Genomic DNA, 26,195 nt, shown 5'->3' on the forward strand with positions numbered 1-26,195 from the left:
AATCAAGATCCACCCACTGTCCCTTCCCTGCTCTAGCACTGCTCTTTTGACTTACAGTCGTCCGAACAAGTCTCATTAGTCTGAAATTATCTGAGTTGCTTATGGGTCTGATTGTAGTCGTTTGAATCATGCTAGTTGGATTACTTCTCTTAGGATTTTGAATGAAAAAATGCTGTGTCTATTTGTGTTGCATTTTCCTTCTTCTTTTTTTTATTTTTAATATATTTGTAGGAAAAGCTTTCATCTTCTTAAGAAAAATTCAAAATTACTAAGAGAACTGAAAAATCTGGATTCTCGCCAATGGTAGGTAATGTTTACTAAACACACTGGATAAACTCAGTTTCTAAAGAATAAATGCCTCATCAAAAAAAAAAAAAGCATGTGCTAGCAATACAAATATTTGTATGAGAAATGGGTTGTTTGTTTCTGAAGAGTTCCATAGACTGAATGGAGAAGCTATTTTCAATGGCACTATATACATAGAATTCAAAATAGCAAACAATAAGACACAACAGCCCATTTCCCGATTTCTGTACTTGAGAGGGGAGGGAAGAAGTTCCAAAATTTGTTGGTAACCTTGCACTGATTCACTCAAAAGACTTTTCTTCAGAATGATCCCTCTGTCAAGAGTGGTACTTAAGGGGTAATCTCCATTCTTTTTTTTTTTTTTTTTACAGGCAGGTAGTGTCAGGATAGATTTCTGAATATTATGTTTTTATGTTTTATTTTCATTCCTTGGCACATAGCTATTTGAAAAGTGTTTGCAGTATTGTAGAGTTCTGATTTTCTTTCATCCCAACAATTTTCATACCCAATCCACTCATTTTCTAAAGAGCCAACTGTAACTATCAGTCATGTAAAATTCAGCCCGGGAGCTGAAAGTCTATATATGCTTTTTTCTTTCTCATATATCATCACCCCATAATTAAAATTCTGTTGATCAAATTATGTTCTCATTAACACCTGTGCAATCTTACCGTCTTCAGCAAGGTTGCACAGATGTGTGTGATAAAGCCTGTAAGTGGAACTTGGTCATCAGTTCTTTTGCTGATGAACAGAAAGAATATACCCTGCTCTGCACTCCAGACTGCGCTATCTCTGCCATGTGGGGAAAAAAAAATGGTGAACACATATATTTCTAATTTAAGTGATGTCTTTGTGTGCATAAAAGGAACAGACATGTAGAGTAAAAGGAGGTCATCTGTCCATAGTTTTCAGCGGGCAGGTGATCTAAAGAATCATTTGAGCTAAAACCTCTTTTAATTTTCGTTTCTTGTTATATCTAATTACAGCCGTGAAACTCACAAGATTGCAGTGTTTTACATTGCAGAAGGACAGGAGGACAAATGCTCAATACTGTCCAATGCAAGGGGAAGCCAGGCATATGAAGATTTTGTTGCTGGACTGGGTTGGGAGGTAATAATCACAAATTTAGGCAAACTAACATATTTGATTTGAAAACCTACAAAAATCAGTGTAAGCCAGTTAAAATAGGTAAATGGAAAATAAACTGCTTATGTAACTGCATATTTTTAAATTCTCAAAAAAGAAAGATAAATTTTAATGTATGGCAATGCTTAGCAGTACTTAGAAGATCACTTAATTTAACAGAATTCTATAAATCCACATGCTACTTCTGGTTGAACAGGAACAGTGGAATGTTGTATAAGATGTTTTAGAAGGTTTTTACCTTCTTTATAAACTAGGTTCATTAACATATGCATCGTCAGAGTGCACTGTTTAGAATTTCAGAGTTATATGATGGGTAATGTAAGTACTCTTTCCTTCTAACATGAAAAAAGCTTTAATCTAAAAACATCTAAAATATTGTTAATATTAAAATATTATTAATCATTATTAAAGTAGTTTCTGTGGAAACTGTGTATTTGAATTAGCAGGTTACAAAACAAAGTGTTCGTGTTGTTCCTACAAGCTAGGATATATTGTAGGTTATTTTAGATTTGTGTTAGCTAGCAGAAACAGGAAAGCAGGAATGTAATACAACAAGAATGTTGTATTACAGAACACAAAGATGATGCTTTTGAGGCTAATATGTGACACAGCCATGCAAAGCTGGGATAAAGTGTGTCTCCGTTTTCCCTGCTATAGCAGACACTGCTATGAAAGTGGATGTGAAACCTCAGGCCAGTTGTGTCCCTGGACTGTATCATTTTAAACAAGTCAAGCTTCCCATATTCCTTAAGTTCCCATGTCTTTATACTCTCAAAACATTTACTTACTTCATATCCCTCTCTGTATTTTCTATGCCTTTTGGTCAGTTTTTTTCTACCCATTCCTAGCTCAGCCAAGAGAACAAGAATGCTTAGGGTGGTTTTCATTGAGCGTCATCAGGCTGCAGTATTGGTCAGACTGTCCCCTGGCAAAGGTCCTGAGATCTTTTGCCAGAGTGGCTAAAGAAAGAATTCTTTCTGTGCTTTCCACCAGTGAAAGCTGTTGGGTATCTCTAAGAAAGAAACTGAGACAAGTCTTAAAAATGTCCAGCCTGGAAAGCCATCAGACCACTCATTCATTCATTGTGCAGTCATGCATGGGATGAAGTACTTAAATTTTTTTTTTTAAATATCTGTCACCTCTTAGGCCTGGAGCAAATGCTATTTTCAGGTCTGCCTTAGATGATCTGTACACACGTATCCAAGGAAGACCGTACAGCACTTTGTTCTTCTAACTCACTTGTTTGCTGTCACTAGCTTGGCATGCACAAAGTACAGTCCCTTCTAATATAATTTTATAGTTTATTATCACTATTGTTGCACATCCTTCCTGTTTCTGATGGATAAGTGGTGCTGCAATGGACATTACTGCTTTCTGCATCGTTAAAAGCTGTAGCTTAATTTTTACCTTAATTTTAGCTCTTTTGAGCTCTTCACATGGTCAGACCACTTACCCAAACAAAGGACTGCTGTACAGAAGGCAAAAACATTTGGTGTTAGTTTGCGTTGGTGAAATGGTGTGTCAGTAACCTAAGTGGCATGAACATTTATGGTTTTCTGAAAATACACAGTAGCTGTGTTTCACATCTACGGATGTAAGTGAAACAGGGTCTACAGGGAGAGGTAGCATCCTTAGTTAGAATGATGCAGTTGGGAAAACACAGGAGTTTTCGGACACAGGCTTGTCTTCAGAGGGGCATTTTTCCTGAACAATCTTTTTGAATAATTTCTTCTAAAATATTTCTTTTTGTAAAAAAAAATTAAGTTTCTTCTGAAGTTTTCCTTACTGGTTATATTTTCTTAGCACTTTATTTCTCACTGTGTATGCTTTGCGTGGGCTTGCTAAGCCATGTGTAACCCTTAGAGCAGCTGTGCATGACAGTGCTTTTGTTTCCTTGCTGCAGGTTGCTGATAGAAAGGTAGAATAGCCTTGCAGATAATCATACAGTACCTAGTTAAGAGTTGTTTACTTTCAGTAAATGTCAAATACAGGAATGGGAAACCAACAGATCTAGCGCTAAGATCACGAACCTGTATGGAAAGATTTCTCTTTCTCTGGGATGGTAACAAACTTGCCAGGTCTTGATTTATCAATAAGTAGGGTTATTTGTCAGTCTTTAAGAAAGACTGGTTCTTCTAATTATGACTTTCAATCACTTAGGTTGATCTCTCAACACATGGTGGATTTATGGGCGGCCTGCAGCGCAATGGCAGCACTGGGCAAACAGCACCCTATTATGCTACCTCTACCGTAGAAATCATTTTTCATGTGTCTACAAGAATGCCGTCAGATTCAGATGATTCACTGACCAAAAAGGTAAATAATTTCCTGTGTATTTCAAAACATTTGATGTAGTCTTGTGCTTAAATTAAAGTTTACACTGAAAACAGACCATGCTAACTGGTCCTAGCAGGCCATCTTTTCTGTGCCACATGGTGCTCTGCAGCCAGATTATCTGAATTAAATGGCATCTAAATTCTGGATTCTGCAACACAATTAACATTTCCATGGTAGCCTCAAATACCACCATTAGTAATAATATTAGCAATAATTTCATTTGTCTGCCTGCCAAAACTGCTGTAGTATGGTAAAACAAAACAACCAAATGCAGCATAATAAAACCTTACAGATGAATCGTCCAGTGTGTAACAGAAAAGAAAAGAAGTGAAAGAGAAGTGACAAGCATAGTACCAAAAGCAGCCAGCTGATATTTAAAACCATTATCCAGTCATTCACAATTGTGACAAGCAGACTCTGCTTCAAAGATGGCCAGAACCCAGCCCAAAATTTTGTTGGTATCAATACTTAATCATTTGTCTTTACTAACAAGAAGTGATTTGAGATTATGGTGCTCGCTAACTGCTGCTTAGTCAAAGAAGATTTTAGGTACATACCAAATATTTGCCTTTTTAATAAGGATTGGCAACTTGTCCTACAAGGTTGTTAATGTGTATTGATAATGCTACCACAGCCATCCAGTCTACCATATGATACTATTGTGCTCTGAAAATTGTCTATAAATGTCACTAGATGATTTTAGTTGTTCTCCAGTTAGTTTCAAAATAGCATGTGCTTTTTCTAGAAATCAAAAGGTGGAATTTCTGATTACCACTTCTAAACACTTGCCCAGCATTTAATAGTAAAGCTGGATCCTCTCTTTTTTTTTTTTCTAATGCCTCTCATTTAAAAAAAAATCAACAAAATTACATGTTTGTCTTCAAATATGCAACTCATTATCTTCTTATTAGGGGATTTACATAGTTACGGGGAAAAAAAGAGTCATTGGAGTACTTTAGGGTAGAGTGGTAGTGCTGTGATATGTATTGAGAAGCTGTATAGTCTCTGTCACTGAACCAAGGTAGGTCTATCTGTGTTTTACTGTTCCTCGCTAGTGTTTATCCAGCTGCTAGTTAAAAACCTCCCGTGATGAATGCTTTATAGATTCCCTCAGCAACATACTCCAATGCCTTACTCTTTGTGCCATGAGAAAATCACAGAATCACAGAATTGAAGGGGTTGGAAGGGACCTCGAAAGATCATCGGGTCCAATCCCCCTGCCAAAGCAGGTTCCTTAGAGCAGGCTGCCCGGGTAGGCGTCCAGACGGTCCTTGAATATCTCCAGAGAAGGAGACTCCACAACCTCCCTGGGCAGCCTGTTCCAGTGCTCCGTCACCCTCACTGTGAAGAAGTTCTTTTGCGTGTTGGTGCGGAACTTCCTGTGCTCTATCTTGTGGCCATTACCCCTTGTCCTATCTCCACAAACCACTGAAAAGAGGTTGGCCAAATCCCTCTGTCTCCCACACCTCAGGTATTTATACACATTGATGAGATCCCCTCTAAGTCTTCTTTTCTCCAGGCTGAACAGACCCAGGTCTCTCAGCCTTTCTTCACAGGGAAGATGCTCCGGGCCCCGTATCATCTTTGTGGCCCTCCGCTGGACTCTTCCCAGGAGATCCCTGTCCTTTTTGTACCAGGGAGCCCAGAACTGGACACAGTACTCCAGGTGAGACCTGACCAGGGCAGAGTAGAGGGGGAGGATCACCTCCCTTGACATGCCGGCCACGCTCTTTTTAATGCCCGCCAGGATGCCATTGGCCCTCTTGGCCACCAGGGCACACTGCTAGCTCATGGTCAACCTGTCGTCCGCCAGGACCCCCAGGTCCTTCTCCTCAGAGCTCCTCTCCAAGGGGTCGTCCCCCAGCCTGTACTGATACGTCCAGTTGTTCCTTCCCAGGTGCAGGACTCTACACTTGCTCTTATTAAACCTCATTTGGTTTCTTCCTGCCCATCTCTCCAGCCGGTCCAGGTCTCGCTGAATGGCAGCACAGCCTTCTGGCATGTCAGCCACTCCTCCCAGCTTTGTGTCATTGGCGTACTTGCTGAGGGCAGACACTATTCCCTTATCAAGGTCGTCGATGAAGATGTTGAACAAGACCCGACCCAGCACCGAAATATTTCAGTTTAGGCCCATTTATTCTTACCCTATCTCAGGTGGCTACGAACAGATCATTTTGCTGCAGATCTATTCATGTTTGAGAACTGCTACCATGCTTTTCACGGTCTTACTTTTCCTGGACAAATTGTAGTCATTTAGTCTAATCTTCCCTTGTAAGTTATAGCTCCTGGATGTTATGGAATCATAGCAAAGGCAGTGATATATCTCGTCTAGCCGATAAGTAATAAATTAGCTGGGAAAGGAGAGAGCACAGTCTTGACAGAGCCCACCATGCAGGGAAAAATGGGCTTTACATGCAAACAGTCTATTTTACTAATTCCCCTAATTTCCACACGTATTAGTAATTAACACAGCCATGGAGAGAGTCTGGTTATTCTATTTAATTGTCTTCCTTAAATTTACTCTGGGAGAATTTCTTCTTCATGAGAAACAAAAAGCAAAAGCATTTAGTAGTTGCCAGTCTCTGGGTCAGGAAGTGTTAGGAAATAAGGCCAGCTCCAGTACATATTATCCACAGAAAATACCTCATAGTAATTGCTTTAAGACTTAAAAAAAATCTTAAATCTACTATAGGAATGGGAACCCTGCAGGGATCAAACTGTGTATTCCTGTAAGGCAAGACAAAGTTCTGAGCAACCTAATGGAGCTTGAGAGCTGGTCCTGCTGTAAACAGGGGGTTGCACAATCTTCCGTGATGCTGTGTTTCTGCACAAAAAAGCTTTGTTTGATTTGCCGTAGCTGTTTGGTAATGTGTTGGTTTAGCATGTATTTCTGTACAAATTAGCACAGACTTCTTAACAAACTTCATGTAAATACACCTAACAGTGGAGGGCAAGATACATGTCAGAAGCACCATAAAATTCTGGAAGATAGATAATTCTCTAATTCTTTGGCAATGCTGATGGATGAAAGAGCCCTCATTTGAAACCAGTGATTTGAGTGTATATCCAAACCATTTCTAAAGACAATATTTGTTTAAGAGCTCTTATCACCCTAAATGTAAACTCTGAAGTGTCCATTTCTTGATTTTTCACTTGTGAATCTTAACTGCAAGGAGGCCTTACACTGAGGTACATGAAGGCAAATGCATTGATGCTTTAGCAGAAAAATCCCTCAGTCCGCCACAGACCCGTGTTGATTTTGGCAGCTCCTCTGTGTGCAGGCCACAATTGGCACATGCTTGAAAAGAAACATGTGCCTGTCTGCGACATACTGTTAAAGCAGAAGAAAATGTATTTGTTTCCCCACCTGGTGATACTGCACTTACGAGCGATGCAATGCCTGGCTAAGAGAGCCACGCTCAAACAAAATGTCGTGTGTCATTCATCCAGCAGTGAAAGCCTCTTCTTTGTTCATGGCAGCCCTCAACATCGTTGTGAGTATTTTAATAATTCCACTTACTCACTGAACAGTTAGCGCGTGGTGGGCTGAAGTCCTCACCTCAGAGTAATGAGGTTGTACATCCAGGTGTTTTATGGTTAAAAACATCATTATTTATCTACTACCTCTTTGGTTAATTCTTCTTTTTCATAGCAGCTGTGAGAGGAAGGAAGGTTTCGATCTTGTCAGTTAGTACCTGCTTCACTTCCATTTTTGCTGCAAAAGGAATATATGGTGTTAGAGACCAACATTGCTGGGAGGAGAAAATGTCATTGTGCTGCCTTCAGGGTGTGATGGGGGTCACAGCTTTTTTTTATTGCCTTCCTCATGCTTCCATCAGATAGGGTTGCATGGATACTATTTGGGTTCTAAGCTCCCCCTTATCTCCTAAATCTTTGTCATTTCTGTGTTTTCTTCCCTGCTTATTTTGCCTCTGGACAGGCAGAAAGCATTCAATACCAGTTTGTTTGGCTCGCAAACTCTGGAGCTGAACAGAAGGTCTTACCACCTGCTGGCCAGGGAAGTAGTACAGCAGGCCATAAATTCTGCGGGCTGGGGAATTTAGCAGATGCAATAATTTTATTTAAATATGTTATGATGTTTCTTTATTTTTACTGAACACAAGACGATAAATTCATTCCTGGTATAAATTCACAAGAATAAGTGCACTTCCACTGAGCATGAGCTTGGCCCCTTATTTTTGTGCCATACAGTAGTAATCTGCACTTTGTATTCCTTTATACGAAGTATATGCTGACATATTATATCGTTCATTCAAAAAAAAACCACAAAATAAACAAAACACAACCCCTCCGCAAACACAATAAAACGCAACAAACCACTCCAAAATAAGACATAGCCCTGAAAGAAATGCTTTCTTGTGAAATAATCAAAATTCAACTGATATCTCATGCTGCTGTAGGGTTCAGCATCATTGGTTCTAATTTTTTTTTTTTGTCTGGATGTCTTGTGGCAAGAACGAAAATCAATCATAGTAACAGCATCCTGCAGTCCCCTTTCTTGTTCTAACTAAATTGCATCTAACAGTTTAAAAATGGGCTGCAAAATTTTCAAGTGATTTATTCCATCTCCCCCCATTGTCATAGTAGAACTTTTTCAATTCAGAAATCTGTTTGCAACCCCATACTGAACTCTTGCTCCTTCGCTGCAGAAATTTGTTAGCTAGAGCTAGATTAGATTTTTAGCAGCTAATCTAACTGCTGTAGGGGTTTGCAAAGTGGGGACAGAGCTGTGCTATTGGATTTGTCCAATTCATTTGACTCCAGGACTATAATTGCACTTATGTCTTACAAGGCTTTTATAGCCTAGGGCTGGCGAGCAGCAGAAAAACAAATTGGCAGTGATACAGTAAGAGTGAAAGGGAATGAAAGGCACACATTATCAGTCTCCAGGCAGCACTGTTCTGGCAGGAAGTTTCTCGGTTAATTTACAAATAAAACTTAGATTTTAGGATGGGCACACTGTCAGCCAGACAATGGGGATGTCAGGCCCGACTGTTACTTAGCGAAAGTAGCAGCCATGCCTCCCCACAAGCAGGAATTCTTCAGTCAAACAGACGACTCCTCTGTGAAGCCAGCTGGCTCTGTAACGCAATTAGCAGGGAGAGGGGTCAGGCCGCGAGGTGTGCGCTGTGAGCACTGCCTTGCCGCCACGCGCTGCAGCCACCCGGGCTGACAGCGCACCCAAGGCACCAGCAACGGCGCAACGCCCAGCTTTGGGCAGGGGCCACGCAGATGCAATAAACTCGAGCGCTCAGGCTGCTCCTCGTTCCCCAGGATTTTAGCATTTGCTTCATACTCTTTGGCTGCTTCGGGCTTTTGTATGCAGTTGTTTCTGTGTTTCCACCTGCATGGGGAGCCCAGCGTGCACCCAGGCTCTGGCCCATGGAGCAAACCTCAGTGATGTCCATTGGGGCGCCCAGGCCACCACAGCCAGCACTGCGAGTGAGTGACCCGGGAAGCCGCTGCTGGTGTGCTGCCACTGATAAGATTATCGCGATGGTTTTTATTGCTGGGATGATCTTGCAAGGACAAATACTTCTGGTTGATGCCAATTGTACATTTGTGGCACTGCATTGTATAAATGCAGTGGTTAGGAATGTATGGTTTAAAACCAAAGAAGATAGTAACTTGTTCTTTAAAAGCAGTTCTCTGCATGTGATGAGGTGGTACTCATAGCAAAGAGTAATTCATCATCACACTGATGTTTGCAGGGTTTTGGGCTTGGAGCCATCACTTCCAGTCTCAAACAAGTGTAGGTTGCGCTGACTTCATGTTTATTGAGTTTTGTTCTCTGAGGTGTGATACAGGTATAAAGCGTTTGAGGATTTTTTCAGTACGAAAAGTGTTCGATTATTAGCAGAAAAATTTGTTGTGAATTAAAAAGGGTCTCTTAGCAGCATTGGGACCTATTTTGAATCCCGTTTCTGTAGCTGTTTATGCCATGTACCATTCCCAAGGCACCATGAGGAAAGGCAGTACCAACCCTTTTCGTCCTGGTTTTCTTTTTGTAGTAAAACAAGTGAGCTGTCTTCAGTTTGCATTTCCCTATGCAACAGGGCAACTGCATAGCCTTGCAAAAGTCTGTTTTCATATTTATTTACCTTTTTTTTTTTTTTTTTTTAAGCAGAGGTTGGTAAAGCTGTTGAGGGTTTTCTCCATGCCGCAGAGCGAGTGCCTGTACTCACTCCATTGTAAGGTGAGCTGGGTGCCTCCGCTCCGCCGAGCAAATGTGGGGCATGGCTTGCGAGCCCAGTGCCTGGCCTGCTCTGAGCACTGCTGCCGCGAGCCAGGTCCTGGCTTCCCAGCTTCCGCAGGAATTGCAGCTCGACTTCAGCCAGGCATGGAGTGGCCATGCCAAATCCTCGTGGTCTATGCAAAGCCCCAGCACTTAGGCAGAGATGGTCAGACCAAACTTCACCTCTTGCCCTAATCATTTCTGAGGCGACCTAGCTGCGTCTGCTTATTCAGATACGAGTGTGAAAACAAAGTCAGGATTTTGTTGTTCGATTAAATTACTACCTAGCTTTGTATGTATTGGTCTGCACTGTGATGTTGTCAGCATAAGTGTTTTCTTCGGTGTGACTTTGTTTTTACTGAGTAATAAAATAGAAGTCAGGATGACCATGAGAACAGTTTTTTATACTGATTTTCTACATGTAAGAGGCTCTAGTATTAGTATTGTTAATGTTTCCGAATTTCTTGTAAGCACAGACTGCATTTTCTTCAAAAATGGCTTTTATGAATAGCTTTAAACAAAATACAACTCTGTATTTTTATTTCATTTAAAACAAACTGAGAATCTCAATCCTACTTCGAGTGTAGCTTCATTTTACTCTGCTAGAGTACAAAGTATAGGCAAAAAGCATATTTTTAACTTTTTGATTTGTGTCACGGTTCACAGTTTTGCATGTTTCTCTTACAACTAGGGTACAGTTTGCCACTCAACCAACCTTGTAGGATTTAAATTCTTTACTTTTAAAGATGCTACCTGGTTCTGAAGAGGGAATATTCTTTGGTATAACACCAGCTAACATGAGGTCCCTAGAGATTATTTACAAATGATTTTTTTTTTTCCAGAGACAATGCAGGAAGCAGAGCTACATTTTAGCTTCTTTGTTAGGTCTATTGTCCACATTGTTCAGGGGCTAGCACCAAACTAGGGGTGGTGGTCTTTTAAGGTTTAAGTGGGAATTAAACTCTCTTTATGCATTAGACTGGCATTCTGCATGTGGATTAAATTTTAACTTTAAAGCTTACAGTTGAAACTATTGTGCACAGCTTGTACATGACTGTCAAATACTTTTTACCATCTGTTAGATCACCTCCAGTTCCTCCCATATAACAAAGCAAACACACAGATCTTTAGATGGATTTTGGGTATGTCCTACTTATAATTGATCCATATTTTATGCGACTCTGCTCCAAATAAAGTAACTTCCCCGGTATTTCCCATTCTTCTCTAATTCACACTGTCCAAAATATTTTGCTTCTATTTTCAAACAAAAGAGGAGTCTTCCTCACCAGATATGGAGACCTCAAGAAAACATTTGTAATATAGTAAATAAAGAAAGAGCGGTCCACAATGGAAAGTTTCTTGACATCCAGAGTCAAGGCATTTCACATTTCTGTGACAGCTGTATTATTGTAACTGGCATATGATATTTGCTGCCTAACATTTTGTTCTAGTAACTCAGATTTCTGCCTTAAATTATTGTAGGTAATGTACATTTACATACCATGTTAATGGCTAATTTGATAATTACTTAATTAAGCCATCAGATAACAATGTGTTCTGAATGAAGCAAATTATTTAGCTGATCTTTTCATGAGCAACTGGAGAAAAAGAATATTTTAACTTTTTTCTGTAATGAAATATTTCTAGTATTGAGCATTATAATTCAATCTGTAAGCCATGACCCCTCATAAACTGTTGTTATCACTCTGATTAATAAAGAGCCAATTTGCTGTTGCAGCTTCGTCACTTGGGAAATGATGAGGTTCACATCGTCTGGTCTGAACACACCAGGAACTACCGCAGGGGCATTATACCAACAGATTTTGGAGATGTTTTAATTGTTATTTATCCAATGAAGAATCACATGTTTTTCATAGAGATAATGAAGAAACCAGAGGTATGTTTTGACTGCCGTATTGGATCTATTATATGTGCTGCACATGTGACCAGCAGTTTTGTTGCTTAAATAAAGCTCAGTGTTATAGGGTTTTGTTTTTTTTCTCCCAGCAAATACTATATATAGGTTGTCCTCAGTTTAAAAGCATACTGAGCAATGAGTTTTTGTTTTAAATATAGAAATGTGAATAGCAATTGAAATGGCTACTAATTCATGTTATATTATGCTTAGTGCCTAAAGAAATATTTCAGATTTCTAAACCAATAGAAGTTATTGTACAAACAGCTTAAAATCATGATGAATTTCCAACGTGAGCCAACAGAAGCAAAATCATAAATATTTAAGCTTCTCATTTGCTACTGATTCACCCCATAAGAATTATCAACTGTTGTACATATGTCACTGGGCATAACCTCGCATGTTTTCAAGACCCTTATCCTAATGTGACTCAATGGGATGGTATAGGCATTTGGATATCCTTATATCAGACAAAGTATTTGAGTTTTATTGTTTGCCATTTAATTAATTGTCATACAACCAACTTTTGAGATTTTTTTTTTTTTTCAAATAATGGATTTTGTTTTTTTGGTATATATATATTTGTCTGGCATATATATAGTATGTACTTTATGAGAGTAATCCATGCGATAAGTACTATTTCCCTTTTATGAGGGACAGTATTTGTCCAAGAAAATAACCAGCTGTGGAAAAATGCATTCACCAGGTGACATTTACCAGCTGTATATGATATTTTTGGAGTTGTGAACGATGGGAGCTATTATATATTAATCAGACTAGACATTTCAAACTTTATTTTTTTTTTTAATGTTTTGAAAGAGTGTTTTTTTTTTCATTTGCACTTGATGGTGAGCTCTGCGGTTTACTTCTTGGGCATTTTAGCTTTTATTCTTCCATAAGGAAAATCAGAGTTTAGCTCTATGAACATGCTTGAAAATTCTGTGAATCAACCCGAGAACAGCTATGTCATCTTGTATATTAGTCAAAAATACCCAACCGGCAGAAAGAATAATAGCTAACTGGAAATTTAGTGTTATCCCTACATTTAAAGTACAAACCATTACAATGTAATAAAATTAATCCAGACATTTCCAGGGCAAGTGTGGCTGACCTTTTGTTCACCAGCTACTGACCCCAGGGTGAATGAAAGAGGCTTGCAGAGAGAAATGTCTGTTGTTTGGCTTCTGTCCCTGGTATTTAAATTGCATTCCCTAATCAAATGAAAAGGCTGTCCTCTCTATCAGGTTACAGAATCCATGGCAACATTTGGCCTTTTATATACATAATGTTAGCCTTTTTGTTTGCATCTAAGTAGAGACACCTGGAGCAATGTTAACATTAACCGATTTAGCATTAATAGCTTCATTATATAAGAATTTCTGATCAGATAGCTGTTACTTTTGTTATATTGCTTCAGCCTGTATTGTTTTCATTTTTTATCTCCCTGCTTGGCAACCGGGCAATGATTTGCAAATTTTTTTTGTCTTGATTAATTAAGCAATATAATTATCAGGAACCGTGATGCAGTCTTTGCTCGACAAAGCTTCTGAGGGAAGACAATAGTAAGTCTGTTAGTGTGAATGCATTCCACGCGTCACAGATGCATGAGGATATTCTGAACAATGAGACGAAAAGCTGCCTGCAAAAGAGGACAAAGAATGCCAGGCAGACTCTACACACTGCACATACCGCCAGGGACATACTGTGGGTTCCCTGGGACACAGATGCCTCGTTAGATTGCAGCTAGTCATCAGAGATTAATTCTCAGCCATTTGGTACAATAATTTACCCATTCCCCAGTCTTTTAACTAGTGCTGCTTGCTATAGAAGTGAAGTCTTTGTGCTCAAAAGGTTTATTTAACCTTCCCTACTTTTACTGTGTGCAACAAAAATAATTATTTTTTTTTTCTTGGAAATTGTAATGAAGCAGGTGTTTGCAGTGTGGTGAATATTAATTTCTGGTTCGTGGATAACTTGCACTGACATTTGGAGTAGCTGGGGGGGGGGGTAATTTCCCTTGACTTCTTTTTTCTTTTTCAAATTCATTCCTGTCTAAGCCTACTGATTTTTTTTGTAACCGTTTGAAACCCTGTTTTCCTCAAATGGCTGTTTAAATACTTGCTTACAGAAAAGTACTGACAGGGGAGCGTGTTCCTATGCATTCAGTTTCTCTGTCCCTTCGTCCTCCCTTGTTAAGGCAGGCGCTGTACGGATGGAGACTGACGGTACGCAGCGTCCCATTGACTTTAATGACCTGGATGGATCTGCTCTTGGTTCTGGTTTCACGTGGGCTACGCTTGTCTCGCTTTGCCAACGTAAAATCATTCGCACTCAGACAAAGTCACCTCTATCTTCTGCTTCATTGCTTTCTTTTCCTATCAGACAGTGTATGCCAACTTTGGCTCGTGAAAAATACTTATTTTTTGACAAAGTATGTGCCCAGGACACAGTAATTTAAATAATTTAGTTTTCTTCTTCAGAAAAAGCATGTTTCCACATTTCCTGAAAGTTCCGTACTTTACAAAATAATCATGTGCAGGGTAAGTAGTAGACTTCTCAACTGTTCTACACCCCTCTTTTTGTTGCCTTTTCGTTACCTGGGCTGGCAGTGTTATGGCTGGGGGCAAGCCAGCTTGCGCAGGGCTCCCCAGGCCCTCCCTGGGAGCAGGCACACGCACCCACGAGCAGCAAAGGAGCATGCCCAAGTTTTGGAATTCAGCTCAAATGAGCCTACTTTTAGTTTGAAAAGTTTTTTTGTAGTAAAGTGTAGTTTCTTGGAGTACAAGAGAAAACATAACTGAACTTTTTGTTTAAAGATGTCTGTCAGATTGTAGATATTTTTTGAAAAATTTGCAGCAGAGTGCCCATTGAAAGAAGTTTAAAAAATGTATGCAAATAAACGGTGTACAAAATAAACACACCTTGTGTATACTTTCAGTATATAAATTCAGTAATCCTGGGTTAATCTGCCACACTCCCTAGACTCCAGGTGTTTATGAAATAGTGTAACAACGTCCTGTAAGCAAAGCTTGCTGGCCGAAAAGACTGAGAATGAATTTCTTTGTACGGTAGCATATGTAAGTGCTATTGTGACATAGAATATCTAGCATTTGTGTGTGATATAATTTTAATACTAATATGTACTTCACAGGCTTATTTGTACTTATATAAAAATGTAGTTTTACATTTCTTTCTCTTTTTGTCAACACTTGAAAGGTAAGAGTGTGTGTTAAAAATTTCATTTAGAAATGTTATTGCTTAAACTGGAGAAACTTGATGCTCTAGAACATTATCACTTTTGTGGCATGGATTTTCTTCTTGTCACCTTCCTTTCCAGCTGGCTAGTTAGTAATGCTAGCATTAAAAAAAAAAAAAAGAAAAGAAAAGAAAAATACTATGGAAACATTTTACATTAGTCCTTTTTTTTTGAGGGGGAGTTCATTATTTTAAGTAAAGGAATGACAAAATAACTGTGAAAAGACAGCTGTCATTTGCAGATGTTATATTAAATCCAAATTTCTCCTGTAATTCATTGCCACTTCTAATTAGAGGAATTCCCTAGATGCAGGGGATTTATATTATTCTCTTTGTCCATTTATTGAATGACTGTCACAGTCACCCACAAGCAGTTGCAGAAGAATAATAGAGGGTATTTATTTATGTGATAAGCCCCTGTACAGATGGAAAAATCCACAGCTTATATATTGTTAATTGCTGCTAGCTTCTGTGTTGTTTTTTTTTTTTTTCATTTTGAGTTTGTGATAGGGAAGTGAGTTTGACTATTTGTCAATGCTGAAATTTACTGTACAGTTAATTGTTAAGATTGTCTCTGCTTTTGACATGGCAAAGCCTGTTATGTGTTCCTCACTGCAGATGTTTTTCACTTTTACAAAGTGTGTGGGTCTCTTTTACCTAACGTAGCCTTTGTCTGAAGAGCCATATGCCACCAAATGACGTTATGTGGAGGGTTCCTCTGGAGGTAACCCTGCAGTAACACAATTCTAACATCTTGGTGCCGTATGCTGGACGGACCTGTTTGCTTGTGTGCCAGCTCTGCTTACAGGTGCCATCTCCCCTGCTTTCCATGAACCTTGTTGTCTTGGATCAGCTCTTTCTTTTTTTTTTTTTTTCTTTTTCTTTTTTTTCTTTTTTCCTTTAGAGAAGTCCATAATTCCATGGAAGGAGTTTATAGAGGATTATCTGAAACAAATACTTCTTTGCAAAAGCTCCTGCCAGGGGGGGACTCAGCCAGTGAGTCAGGGTCTCACATTGAGATATAAGACAGAAAACCTCTCTCAGTATCTGCTGCAAATAGAGCATCAACTTCAAATTCACTGGCAAATGTTGTTAATGTATATAATGAGCTCATGCTTACCTCATTAAATATGCCATGTACATATGCACATCAAACATACTGGTGATAGTTATGGAGGTTAAATGCTTATGAAGGTTAAATGCTTAAAAAAATTGGGATTAATGTCATACTAGAAGTGTCAGTATGTAAAACAATGTGGTCATGCTGCTTCCTGGCAAAATAGTTTACTAGTTTTTTGCCTAGAGCTGGGAAGGGTGAAATCTTCCTCCCCTTGCCTCTTACCTTTCTCAAGCAGCATGTGCCTTGCTGTGAAAAACCTGTGGGCATCGGGTGTGTTGTTTCTGTTTCTCACTGTGGAATTTGCTCCCGTGCTCCGCAGCCTCCTTTGGCTGAACTTTATATGTTGTTTTTATTTTGGGGTCTACAGGTGCCATTTTTTGGTCCTCTCTTTGATGGAGCCATTGTGACTGCAAAGCTTCTGCCAAGCCTTATATGTGCCACGTGCATCAACGCCAGCAGAGCTGTCAAGTCGCTCATCCCGCTCTACCAGAGCTTGTATCCTTTCCTGCTGATGATGCAAAGTTCCCCTTGGTAGTGTTCTTACTTCTGAAGATCCTGCTACTAAGAGGTAAGCTTTAATGAACATACTTCCTAGAAAAGGTCAAAGCTTTCTTCGTGTCAAGCTCAATGTTTTTAAGAGTCATTCACGCCCAGTTGCCATCCACTGTTTTTAAAAAAAAAAATGTAACATTACAAGAATGTTCTCACCAGAGGTTGCAGACAGTCTTGCTGATGGTGGACTTGGACTTAACATTGATGCTTTGAACCGTAAGTAGCGATAATCAATTTTCTTTAATGCCAATAAAAGTTATCTACAGTGTATATTAGGCTAATACACAGAACTCAGTTGTATTCTTACCTTATTCAAGAAAGTAGTCCAGTTGACTTTACTTGGACTCATTACGTTAACAAGACAGATGGGATTTGGCCTCTCATATGGATGTTTCAGTTCCCTAATTCCAGTCTTATTCAAGCCACTTCTGTAATAGGGAATTTTCAGAACACATTTTCTAATAGTTGATGGGAGATAACTAGACGGTATGCTTTTCTCCTACAGAAATTGTAGGATAAACTTTTATTCCTACATGATGTGCAGACTAATAGCATTATTACTGGGTATTACTTTTTCTAGGATTTTCTCATAATGCCATGATTATGCAAGAAATGTTTTATTGCTTGTTTTGTTAATCTTATCACTTATCTCCGGAACAACACTTACTGTACTGTGTTTTCTTTGGGGAGCTTTTGATTTGAGGATTTTTCTAATAGTATGAGTTTTAGGAAGAGTTCGTAAATGTTTTGATCTTTGAAAGAATATTGATTAATTAATTTGAGACACTTTTTTAAAATACAGTATTTTCAAAATGCTCTTCTTTTAAATAAGACTGAATTTTATCCAGTATACTTTTCAAGCGTCCTTGGAATTTAAAAGTAACATTGTAGTTAAATAAATTCATGTTTGATTAACTTCATTGTTTACTCATTTTATACACAAAACAAAGCTAGTTGGTGATTGTTGCTTAAGCAGTTGAGTGCAGTACATCAATTGCAAAATCATGGCAGTACCTAACAGATAATTCAAAACTTGCCAGGTTTTCCACTTTTGTTTAATGAGAGCAATCTAGCTAATTACTAAAATTCTTCTATGTGGAATTTAGCTTAGTCCATCTGCTGGTAAAGTCAATGTGTAATAATGAAATAGTGTAGTAAAGTTAATGTAAAAACCAGCACTGACAAGAATGAAGTATCACTATTGCCTCTTCCTGTAATCCCACCACTCCCCAAAGGAGTCCTCAGATTTCTGCATCCTGCTCATCTTTTGGCTTTAAGCGTTCTGTGAGCAGGCGGCTTGCACCCACCTGCTGTGCTGCCACTTTCCTACAGGGTCCCTTTCTGGGTCCTTCGTTGTCCCTGTTGAAACATGAGCAGCACAAATGTGGCAGCACATACCACTTTTCAGCATATGTTTGGGGTCAAGCTAAAACTGTATTTCTCCTCTGACTCCTGTTTTCCTTTTTTTGTGTCTGCTTTTGCACCAATGGTATCTCTTGTGGATCAACTGCTACATCTCCACTTGATAGATGAAAGAGAACTGAGAAACTTCTGAAACTGGACAAAGATAATGGGGTGGGAAGGTCCCATTTGGATGACACTGGAGTAGGAGAGAAAGACATCCATAACTTTTATTGTAGAAAATTAAACTTTTTTGAATAGAAAAGGTCAACAATAATTGCTACCTATAAGCACAAAAATGTACTAAAATTCTTAATGAGCCAGAAATTGGCATGTAAATTTATGGATGTATAAAGGAGGTATTTGAACCTGTCCATTGCAGTAACACTGCTCTGTAGCCCGCAAAGCTTGCAAGCTCAGTGTGACTTTTCTCCCTGGTGTTGGCTTTGCTAGCTGTTATTTGGAGAACAAGAGAAGAGCAGCCCCAACAATTTAAAAGGTAAATAAAGGACTTTAGTAACTTTGTTATACTGGGAGTGAAAATAACTCAAAGGTGAAATAACTCAAAATATTTGTATGGAAGGGAGAAATAAAAAGCAATAATCCTGGAAAAGGGAAGGATGCTGTTTGGCAGCACATGAGACATAACTTTGCAGTTTGGATGAGCACAGAAACGCTTGTGGTAAGGCAGAGCCAGGGAGTCTTCTACTGCTGTTTGTCATACAGGGCAGCATTCGTAACAAGAGTTAGTAGGTAAATTTTTTCTCAATTCCAGCATGGTTAGGAATTGAATGAACACTTCGTCTGGTGTAAATGGCTCAACAGTAATAAAACACTGACAAATCCAAGGGAAATAATGGGGCAGTAATAAAAAGAAGCGGGGGGCAGACGGACTGGTTTATCTGGCACCTGTGGAAGCTTCACCGTAAAGTAAAGCGCTCGTGCTCCACTGCCGTAGTTCCCGGGTGGGAGAAGCGTTGTGACCCGCGGGAGCACTGCGCGGGGTCGCATGCTGCTGGGCGCTGGCAGCGGTGTGCAAGTGGTGACAGCTGAAGTCACTTGTTGGAAAGTCTGCAAACTCCAGTTACAGCTGCACTTGTCAGGGGCTTTGAGGGAAGTGTAATCAGCCACAGAGATTAATTTGCATCTCAATTAGGAAAGAGTCAGGAGGAAGCAGTAGGGTCTGTTGCTGGAAGGCTGTGGAAGAAATCTCATCAGGCACAAAAGGTGCCGAGCTGGGTGCTCCAGCGAGCAGAGGACAATATCTGAGTCCGGTTTCCATGGGGACCAGGACTACAGAGCCACGGGAGAATCTCACTTTGCACTGTAATCCTTTGGTCATGATGACACAAATTCCACTGTCCTACCCAAATACATTTTTCTGTTAGGAATACCTCTGAAAATGAGAAACGTAACTATGGCAGAACACACAAGGTTTTTTAATCCATTTTTTGTGTTCAAGTAACTGCTTCTGTTTTAAGGCACTCATTAGGCCAAGAGAAATATTCATTACAAAATAATTAACCATATTTAAATCTTAGTTTAAAGCTGTTCTGGCCACAAGTTCTTTGTGTACATCAAATGGCATGTTGTGGCATTGCACTGAAGCAAAAGCAGGGCACTTACACATAGCTGAGTTGTCTTTGCAGTGGTTAAAGCTCAGTTTTCTCTGCAACTGCTGTAATGTTTACATGTTAATGGATGATTGTATGTTAGTGTATGTCCAAAATAATCATTTTTTGGTGCACTGAAGCATTGAGACTGAGCGGCCGCAGACCGTACTAATTGGTGCTCTCACCGTCCTTAAGTAACTGTTAAGTGCGAGGTAATGTGTTTCAGCAGCCTCACCAGTCTGCTTTTTCAGGCAGTAATTGTCATTTTAAATATGCCTGTGTGTTTTATGGAAATCACAAACGATGAGGGGGCTTAAAATTACATGAGAACGTGAAAGAGTAAGTCTTAAACTTTCTAAAATTGTTGTATGATAATGTATATATTAATGCAAGTTTTTGAGCTTGTTAAAGGCACCTTATTGTTTGATGGGGAAAGGAGGAAACTACAAATCTCCCAGACAAACAATTGCCTGTGCAGAAACTGAAGTTCCTCTTACAGAGCCCAGTTAAAGCAGAGGCTGCTAATCTCAGTCTGTAAGAGTAAGGCCAGTCTATAAGCAGAAGGCTTTAGGCGATAAGAGCAGGGATGAAAACCAGTCCATTTTTAAGACTTTGACAACTGGAACTGGACACAAAGGAGGAAATCATGGATCCATGGACTGTGTGTAAAATATGTGATGCAGTGTAAAATATATCCGCATGTGAATAAAATAACAAATTGTTGTGTGTCTCCTCCAATAAGCATGTGTTTTTCTTCACAGCTGTGCAACAGCTTTTGTTCAGAACTCCCTAAACGTAGCTCTTGAACAAGTGTAAATTGGGATATTTTAGTGACTTATGTCTTTGAAAATATGCATCGAGCTGGGAAAAAAAAAGCCCATTTCTTTGTATGCAGTCTGCCGCAAAATATCCAGATCCTGTCTTGCTTTGTGTGTGTTACTGGTGTCAGAGCAGAGCAAGGGCACAGGTACCCCGCTGTAATTTGAGACCTGCCAGCTGCAACTGGAGGTGCTGCTGGCCTGCTGCTTGTGGGGCACCTCAGCACCAGCCTTGTTCCACCTCCACCTGCAGCACTCAGTGGAGGAGTTGCAATGTTAAGTCACCCTTCCTAGCTACTTTAATCACTACTAACATGGCTTTCCCCTTATATTTGTGGGCAACAATAATTTCTCCAGTTCTTCCTGTTTCTTTCCTGCAAACCACTTCTGTCACATGCCGAGCCCCTGACAGAGGAGTAGGACTGGCCGAGCCAAAGTGTTTCACGTGTGCTGGCCTAGCAGATTGCACCCACGAATTTCTGGGTTTCTGTTTTGTTCCTTCCGTTTCACAATTACAAGGCCTGACAGGATTTCAGAGCTCCTAGCAGGTAGAGAGCTTGCAGGGGACAGGTGAGGTGTCAGGGGAAGATGAAGGCGGCTGTTTTAGCCAGAGGAGGGGAGGGAAGCACAGCTTGCTTGGGGGAGCGGGGCTGGCGCCACTGGAAAACACCACATCAGTCCCTCAGGCTGCTGGGGGAAGCTGGGTGTGATCTGTATTTTGTAAGAGAGGGCATGGCGGAGGTGGAAGACCAACTGCTTGGGCTGCCACAGCTGGAGAGCAGTAACCGGCTGTTTGCACTCAGCGAGGGGCCTGTCGAGCAGGACCCCTGAGCAAGTGTCTGCTCTGGTTCCAGTAGTACGAACGTTTCCAAAAACGCTAGGGGTGATGATATACTTTTAAAATTGTATCTTTATGCTTTCTTCCAGTTAATATAACATTAGTTGTTTGTTGGAAAAGGATTTTTCAACGTTGGTCCATTCTGGAGTCCCAGTTGCCCTAAGCTGCAGTGTATATAGTAGTACACATCTTTGAGAGCTGGTCTTATCAGTAAAGATAAATACTGGGGGGAAAAAAACATGGTTTGTCCCCAAGACTTTATTCTGGGTCTGATTTACAGCTGCTGTTCAAGCTGATAGTCTCAAAGCTCAGGTGCAAGCAAATCACTGAATGTGGAAATGTAACTAAACCTGCAGGTGTCAGGCACTTTGGTGGCTGGTCCATAAGTTACTGCTCCACAAAGATTTTGGAATCTGGGTATAGTGATGTCTGCACAAAAAGATCCCCTTAGAACACACAGGGAAAAACAATTTTGATTATCCTGAATCCAGATTGTCTTGCAAAATGGAGTAATTTCCTTGCTCATTGAATTACACTGTTCTTTTTTAGAGCTTTTTTAGTCACTCTCAGGTTTTACTTACGAACTTTTATAATCAGGTTGCTTATTCTTTCTTATCTCACACATTTCATAATAACAACAGGAGTGAACATCCCAGATTCTTCCCTTTTATCCTTTTAAAAATGAGAAAAATAGTAGTGCAAGCTTATCTTCACAGGAAGACAGCTATTCTTCAAATCACAGTGGCTAAAAGATTATACCATGGTTTGTTTAGAAAAAAGTTGTAAGTGCTTCTTAACTTGGGAGAAAAGCTTCTCAGAGCTTGAAAAATGGGTACAGTGATGCAGAGGAAACGTTGATGAGTTGCTGGGTAAAGTTTGTGAAGCAGACCCCTGTACCTGAATGTGAATGGCCACATTTCTACATTTCTGTTTGTGCTCTTCACTAAAAAAAAAAAAAAAAAAGGCAAAAAAAAAAAGCTTATTTTTAATTGAAAAAATATTTTAACGTTATTTGTGGTGTTTTATTGCTGCCCCCCCCCCCCCCCCAATAACTATCGTACTTGCAGTCCTGCTTGCTCTCACTAACTGAGTTTGAAGAAAACCAGAAGAGATTCTGACATGTCTGAGATGTTGCCCCAGGTTCGACCTGCTCTTTGTGAGGAACCTGATGGAAAGTATGAAATGTCCCTGTGTGCATGCACCATTTGATTTTAACCATACTCTTCGTTGATTTCTTGTAGTCTTTGAAATATTTTCTTAGCAATTTAAGCTACATTTATTTTCCTGTGAATGGGTAGATGGTGATTTAGTGTCTCTTGGGGTTTAAGAATTAACATGCTTACTGTAAAACTATCTTTTTAAGCATCCTCACTCTTAGAATAAATCGGTTTGGTCTTACGGAATTTTATTTTTCTTATTCTGCCTTTTGATTATTGTGTATTTTTTGTAGTCTTTTATAGCATCTTGATCAGAGTACAGTGCTGCAATGCTCTTTAGGGGAAGAAGAAATATCTCATGGCAGGGGGGACACACCAACTCATCAATCACTCTGCTGTTCTTTTCACTGTCGAAACAATGTTTCAGGTAGCTGTCCAAGTGTGCTTGGAGATGTAATCCTCGCAGTAATCTCTCATATAAGCTGTGCTGCTTCTGCCTTTCTTTCATTAATATAAATAGAATTTTATAAGGGCTGATCCAAATATGCTTAGTCTGGCAAGAAGAAAAAATACTACCACAGTTGCAGGCTGAAGAATTGTTTCCAAAGTTGATTGTAGTTTTTGTTGCTGTTCAGTCCAAGAGGAAAATCTGATACTGAGTTTTCAGTTCTTCCTGAGTTTGTCTTGGACATTCACAGTGCTTTGCTGCAACATAATACATCTCTGTGTTAGTGCGTATGTGCAGTAGATGCTGAATGTGTCTGCATTAGAACAAACAAAAAGTACTATGAGGATGCATATGCTTTACATAGTATCTGAGCACTGGATGTCACCATTTCCCTGCTTAAGATTTGCAAGCATGTGGGCCAGGAGAAATCAGCCCTTACTTTGGAGAGGTAATCCGGTACGTGCGTAAGTCATAAAGGTTTACGCTCTGTGGTGAATATGGCATGCCAGCTTACCTATATGAAGCAAGTAGCTCACTAGGATAAAAAAAAAAAAAAAAAGTTACCCATAACTTTAATTCATTACGTTGTATAAAGATATGAACATATCTACTATATGTTAATATGTCATGTCTGGAATCAAGATTAAGCAAAGATTACCAACGTTGAATTCAAAACAAATTGTTTTTGTTGCTTTAAACTGATTTATGGTTAGCTTAACATAGGGCAACTGATCTGCTTGCGTGTTTACCTGGAGACTATAAAAGAAATATTTGCTGTGATTGAGCCAGTTGTCTGAGTGACTGTCATATTTTGTAGGTGCACGTAAAGCAAGATGCCTGAAAATGTGTTTTCGGGTACTTTTCAAAATGTATTTTCTCGAGCTTGCATTCAGAACTGTATTATGATTATAAAGGGTTGCTCGATTGCACTGCAAGCAAAATGGAAAGCCTGTTACTGTTTTTGTAGAAGAGTTTGTAATTTGTTCCCCTTCTTTCATCCAAAGAAGTTGTGCCCTTGGGCTATATGGACGCTGTTAGAAATGACTATGAAATTCTAAAGCTTGTGTCACATGAACTGTGACAATTTATATGACATAGCATCTGACAGTTTTCTGCCGAAACGATGGGTTGTGGCTCACAGGCTCCTCTGCTGCTTTGTCTGAGGAGAGCTGCCTGTCTGCTGCCTCTCCAGCAGTTGTGTTGCCGAAACCAGCCCTGGCATGGCGGGGTAAACGCCAAGCAGCAGCGCGCGATGCCACCCAGGGGATGCTGGTGAGTGTCTCGGAGGCTGCATGGTTGGTGTAGGGCAGCGCTGGCCTCTGGTGTGTGGCACAGCTCCCACGGCAGCCGATCAATGGCCGGGCCCCTGCCTCTGCGGCTGCTTTCGTTCCTCGCAGCCAGAACCTTCGCCAGGCAGCGATCGATGCCTCTAATCTGCTGCAGCCTGTAATAAGTCATGCGTGGCAAAGCTTTTAGGTGGCATTACATGGGATTGTGAAGGCAGCCCTTCAGCTCTTATTCATAGTGCTCTTCATAGACTTGCAGAGAAATCTACTGCATCCCACTTGTGAATATCTAAAGAGCGCGTAATGCTTCTGCAGATCCGAACTTTGCGTGCTCCCTGATGGTGTGCGGACACAGTGGTTTTAAGTTTCTGTATTTTTGTGCACAAATCTGTGTGCACCTGTCCCTGCTTGCGTTCCCTTGGAACATGCATATCTTGCATATGCACCTCTGTTATCGGCCTGTTATCTTCACCGTTTTACAGGAGGAAGGCAGGCAGCAGTGAAGCTTGCACCATGTATAAATGGTTGATAAAAAGTGAGTGGAGCTCTAGGCAGGGTAAGAAAACGCAATCCATTATTTATTTGTGGAACACGTGTGGCAACAGGAAGCTGTGCCATCCTGGCTCCCCTGGTGGTGTCCCTCATTCCTGCTTCGGAGATTGCCTGGCCTGTAATCCTAACTACTGTGGCAACTCCTCACCCGACCTTCCAGACGGATTCTCACCTTTCATTACTCTGAGCTAGTCCATTCCCCACAGATGGCTGCAGAAATTATTCTCAGGGTTTCGAGTTATTTTGTGTGATAAAATACCTCTTGCCCCTCCAAAAATATTATCAGGCCAGTGACCCTGAGTCTTCCCACCTTTTTTGGATGTCTGTAATTTCCTGTTAACAATACAATTCATTTTTATGCTGTAACATCATTATTCTTCTCCACAGCTGGAAGCTGTACAGATCACTGAGGGCTGCTAAGAAAGTCGGAGGCTAATTCTGTAACAGGGTTTGAAGCGGCACTAACTGCTGCTCATGCTGGAGCTGGTCTCTCTTCAGTAGAAGTAAATAAACCCCAGCAGTTTTAAAGGCTTTTATTTGCTAAGTGACTTAATGAATAGTCCTAAAAAAGAGCCTGTGTTTAAGTATATCGTAAATGTAATATTTTTTTAAATGAAAAGTGAATTCAGTGTGTGATCTGTCAGAAACAGGAAAAAAAAGGCAATTCTGGGTTCGTTGAATGATGTACACATGCACTAATTGAAAACAAGCTTATTAAAATACACAGCTATGCTATTTCAGCCCCTGCTAGAGACTGGAAAGTCATGATCATGCTGGAAACTGTACAGTGTATAGAATAGAAGCAGCAGGTCAGGATTTGGAGTTGGGAATTTGAATCCTGACTCTCCTCTGCCATCATGGAGAAGCTGCTGCTTTGGATGATACTCTCATTACTGATGAAGAAATTGAATAAAAAAGTCATTTTGTTTGTACATGGATAATTTTGCAAGAAGCTGGGGTTTTGTTCTAATCGTTCCTTTAAACTCCTGTGTCCTAGGCACTGGATCGAACGAGTTGTGAAGAAGGGTTTGTGTCCTGCTGCTGCCCTTAAGGTGGCTGGAAGTCAAGTTTCTCCACATCCAGGTGTGGAACCACCGCACAGCTCTCGGATGTTCCCAAGTAAAGACCAGTTTTGTTCCTGTTGTTCCCCATAAAAAATAAAGCAATTCTGTTCAAGGTGCAGTTTTGTGAGTGC

General features: G+C 40.1%; 1 protein-coding gene across 9 annotated transcripts in view; it reads left to right on the top strand.

Moving 5' to 3' along the window:
* RALGAPA2 (Ral GTPase activating protein catalytic subunit alpha 2) overlaps positions 1-26,195 on the top strand; it is a 136,325-nt gene that overhangs the window by 72,257 nt on the left and 37,873 nt on the right. For 4 of the 9 annotated variants that reach the window (XM_066995450.1, XM_066995448.1, XM_066995449.1 and 1 more), the window contains 6 exons: positions 232-303; positions 1,293-1,416; positions 3,613-3,768; positions 5,309-5,455; positions 11,784-11,942; positions 16,703-16,830. In XM_066995450.1, the coding sequence (XP_066851551.1) occupies positions 232-303; positions 1,293-1,416; positions 3,613-3,768; positions 5,309-5,455; positions 11,784-11,942; positions 16,703-16,830 (786 nt within the window). Of the gene's footprint in view, positions 1-231; positions 304-1,292; positions 1,417-3,612; positions 3,769-5,308; positions 5,456-11,783; positions 11,943-16,702; positions 16,904-18,416; positions 26,181-26,195 lie in introns of those variants that run through there. The other 5 variants (XM_048078913.2, XM_048078914.2, XR_010830860.1 and 2 more) reach the window with 4 other exon arrangements.

The sequence above is a fragment of the Anser cygnoides genome, chromosome 3, assembly GCF_040182565.1.
Source record: "Anser cygnoides isolate HZ-2024a breed goose chromosome 3, Taihu_goose_T2T_genome, whole genome shotgun sequence".
NCBI lineage: Eukaryota > Metazoa > Chordata > Aves > Anseriformes > Anatidae > Anser > Anser cygnoides.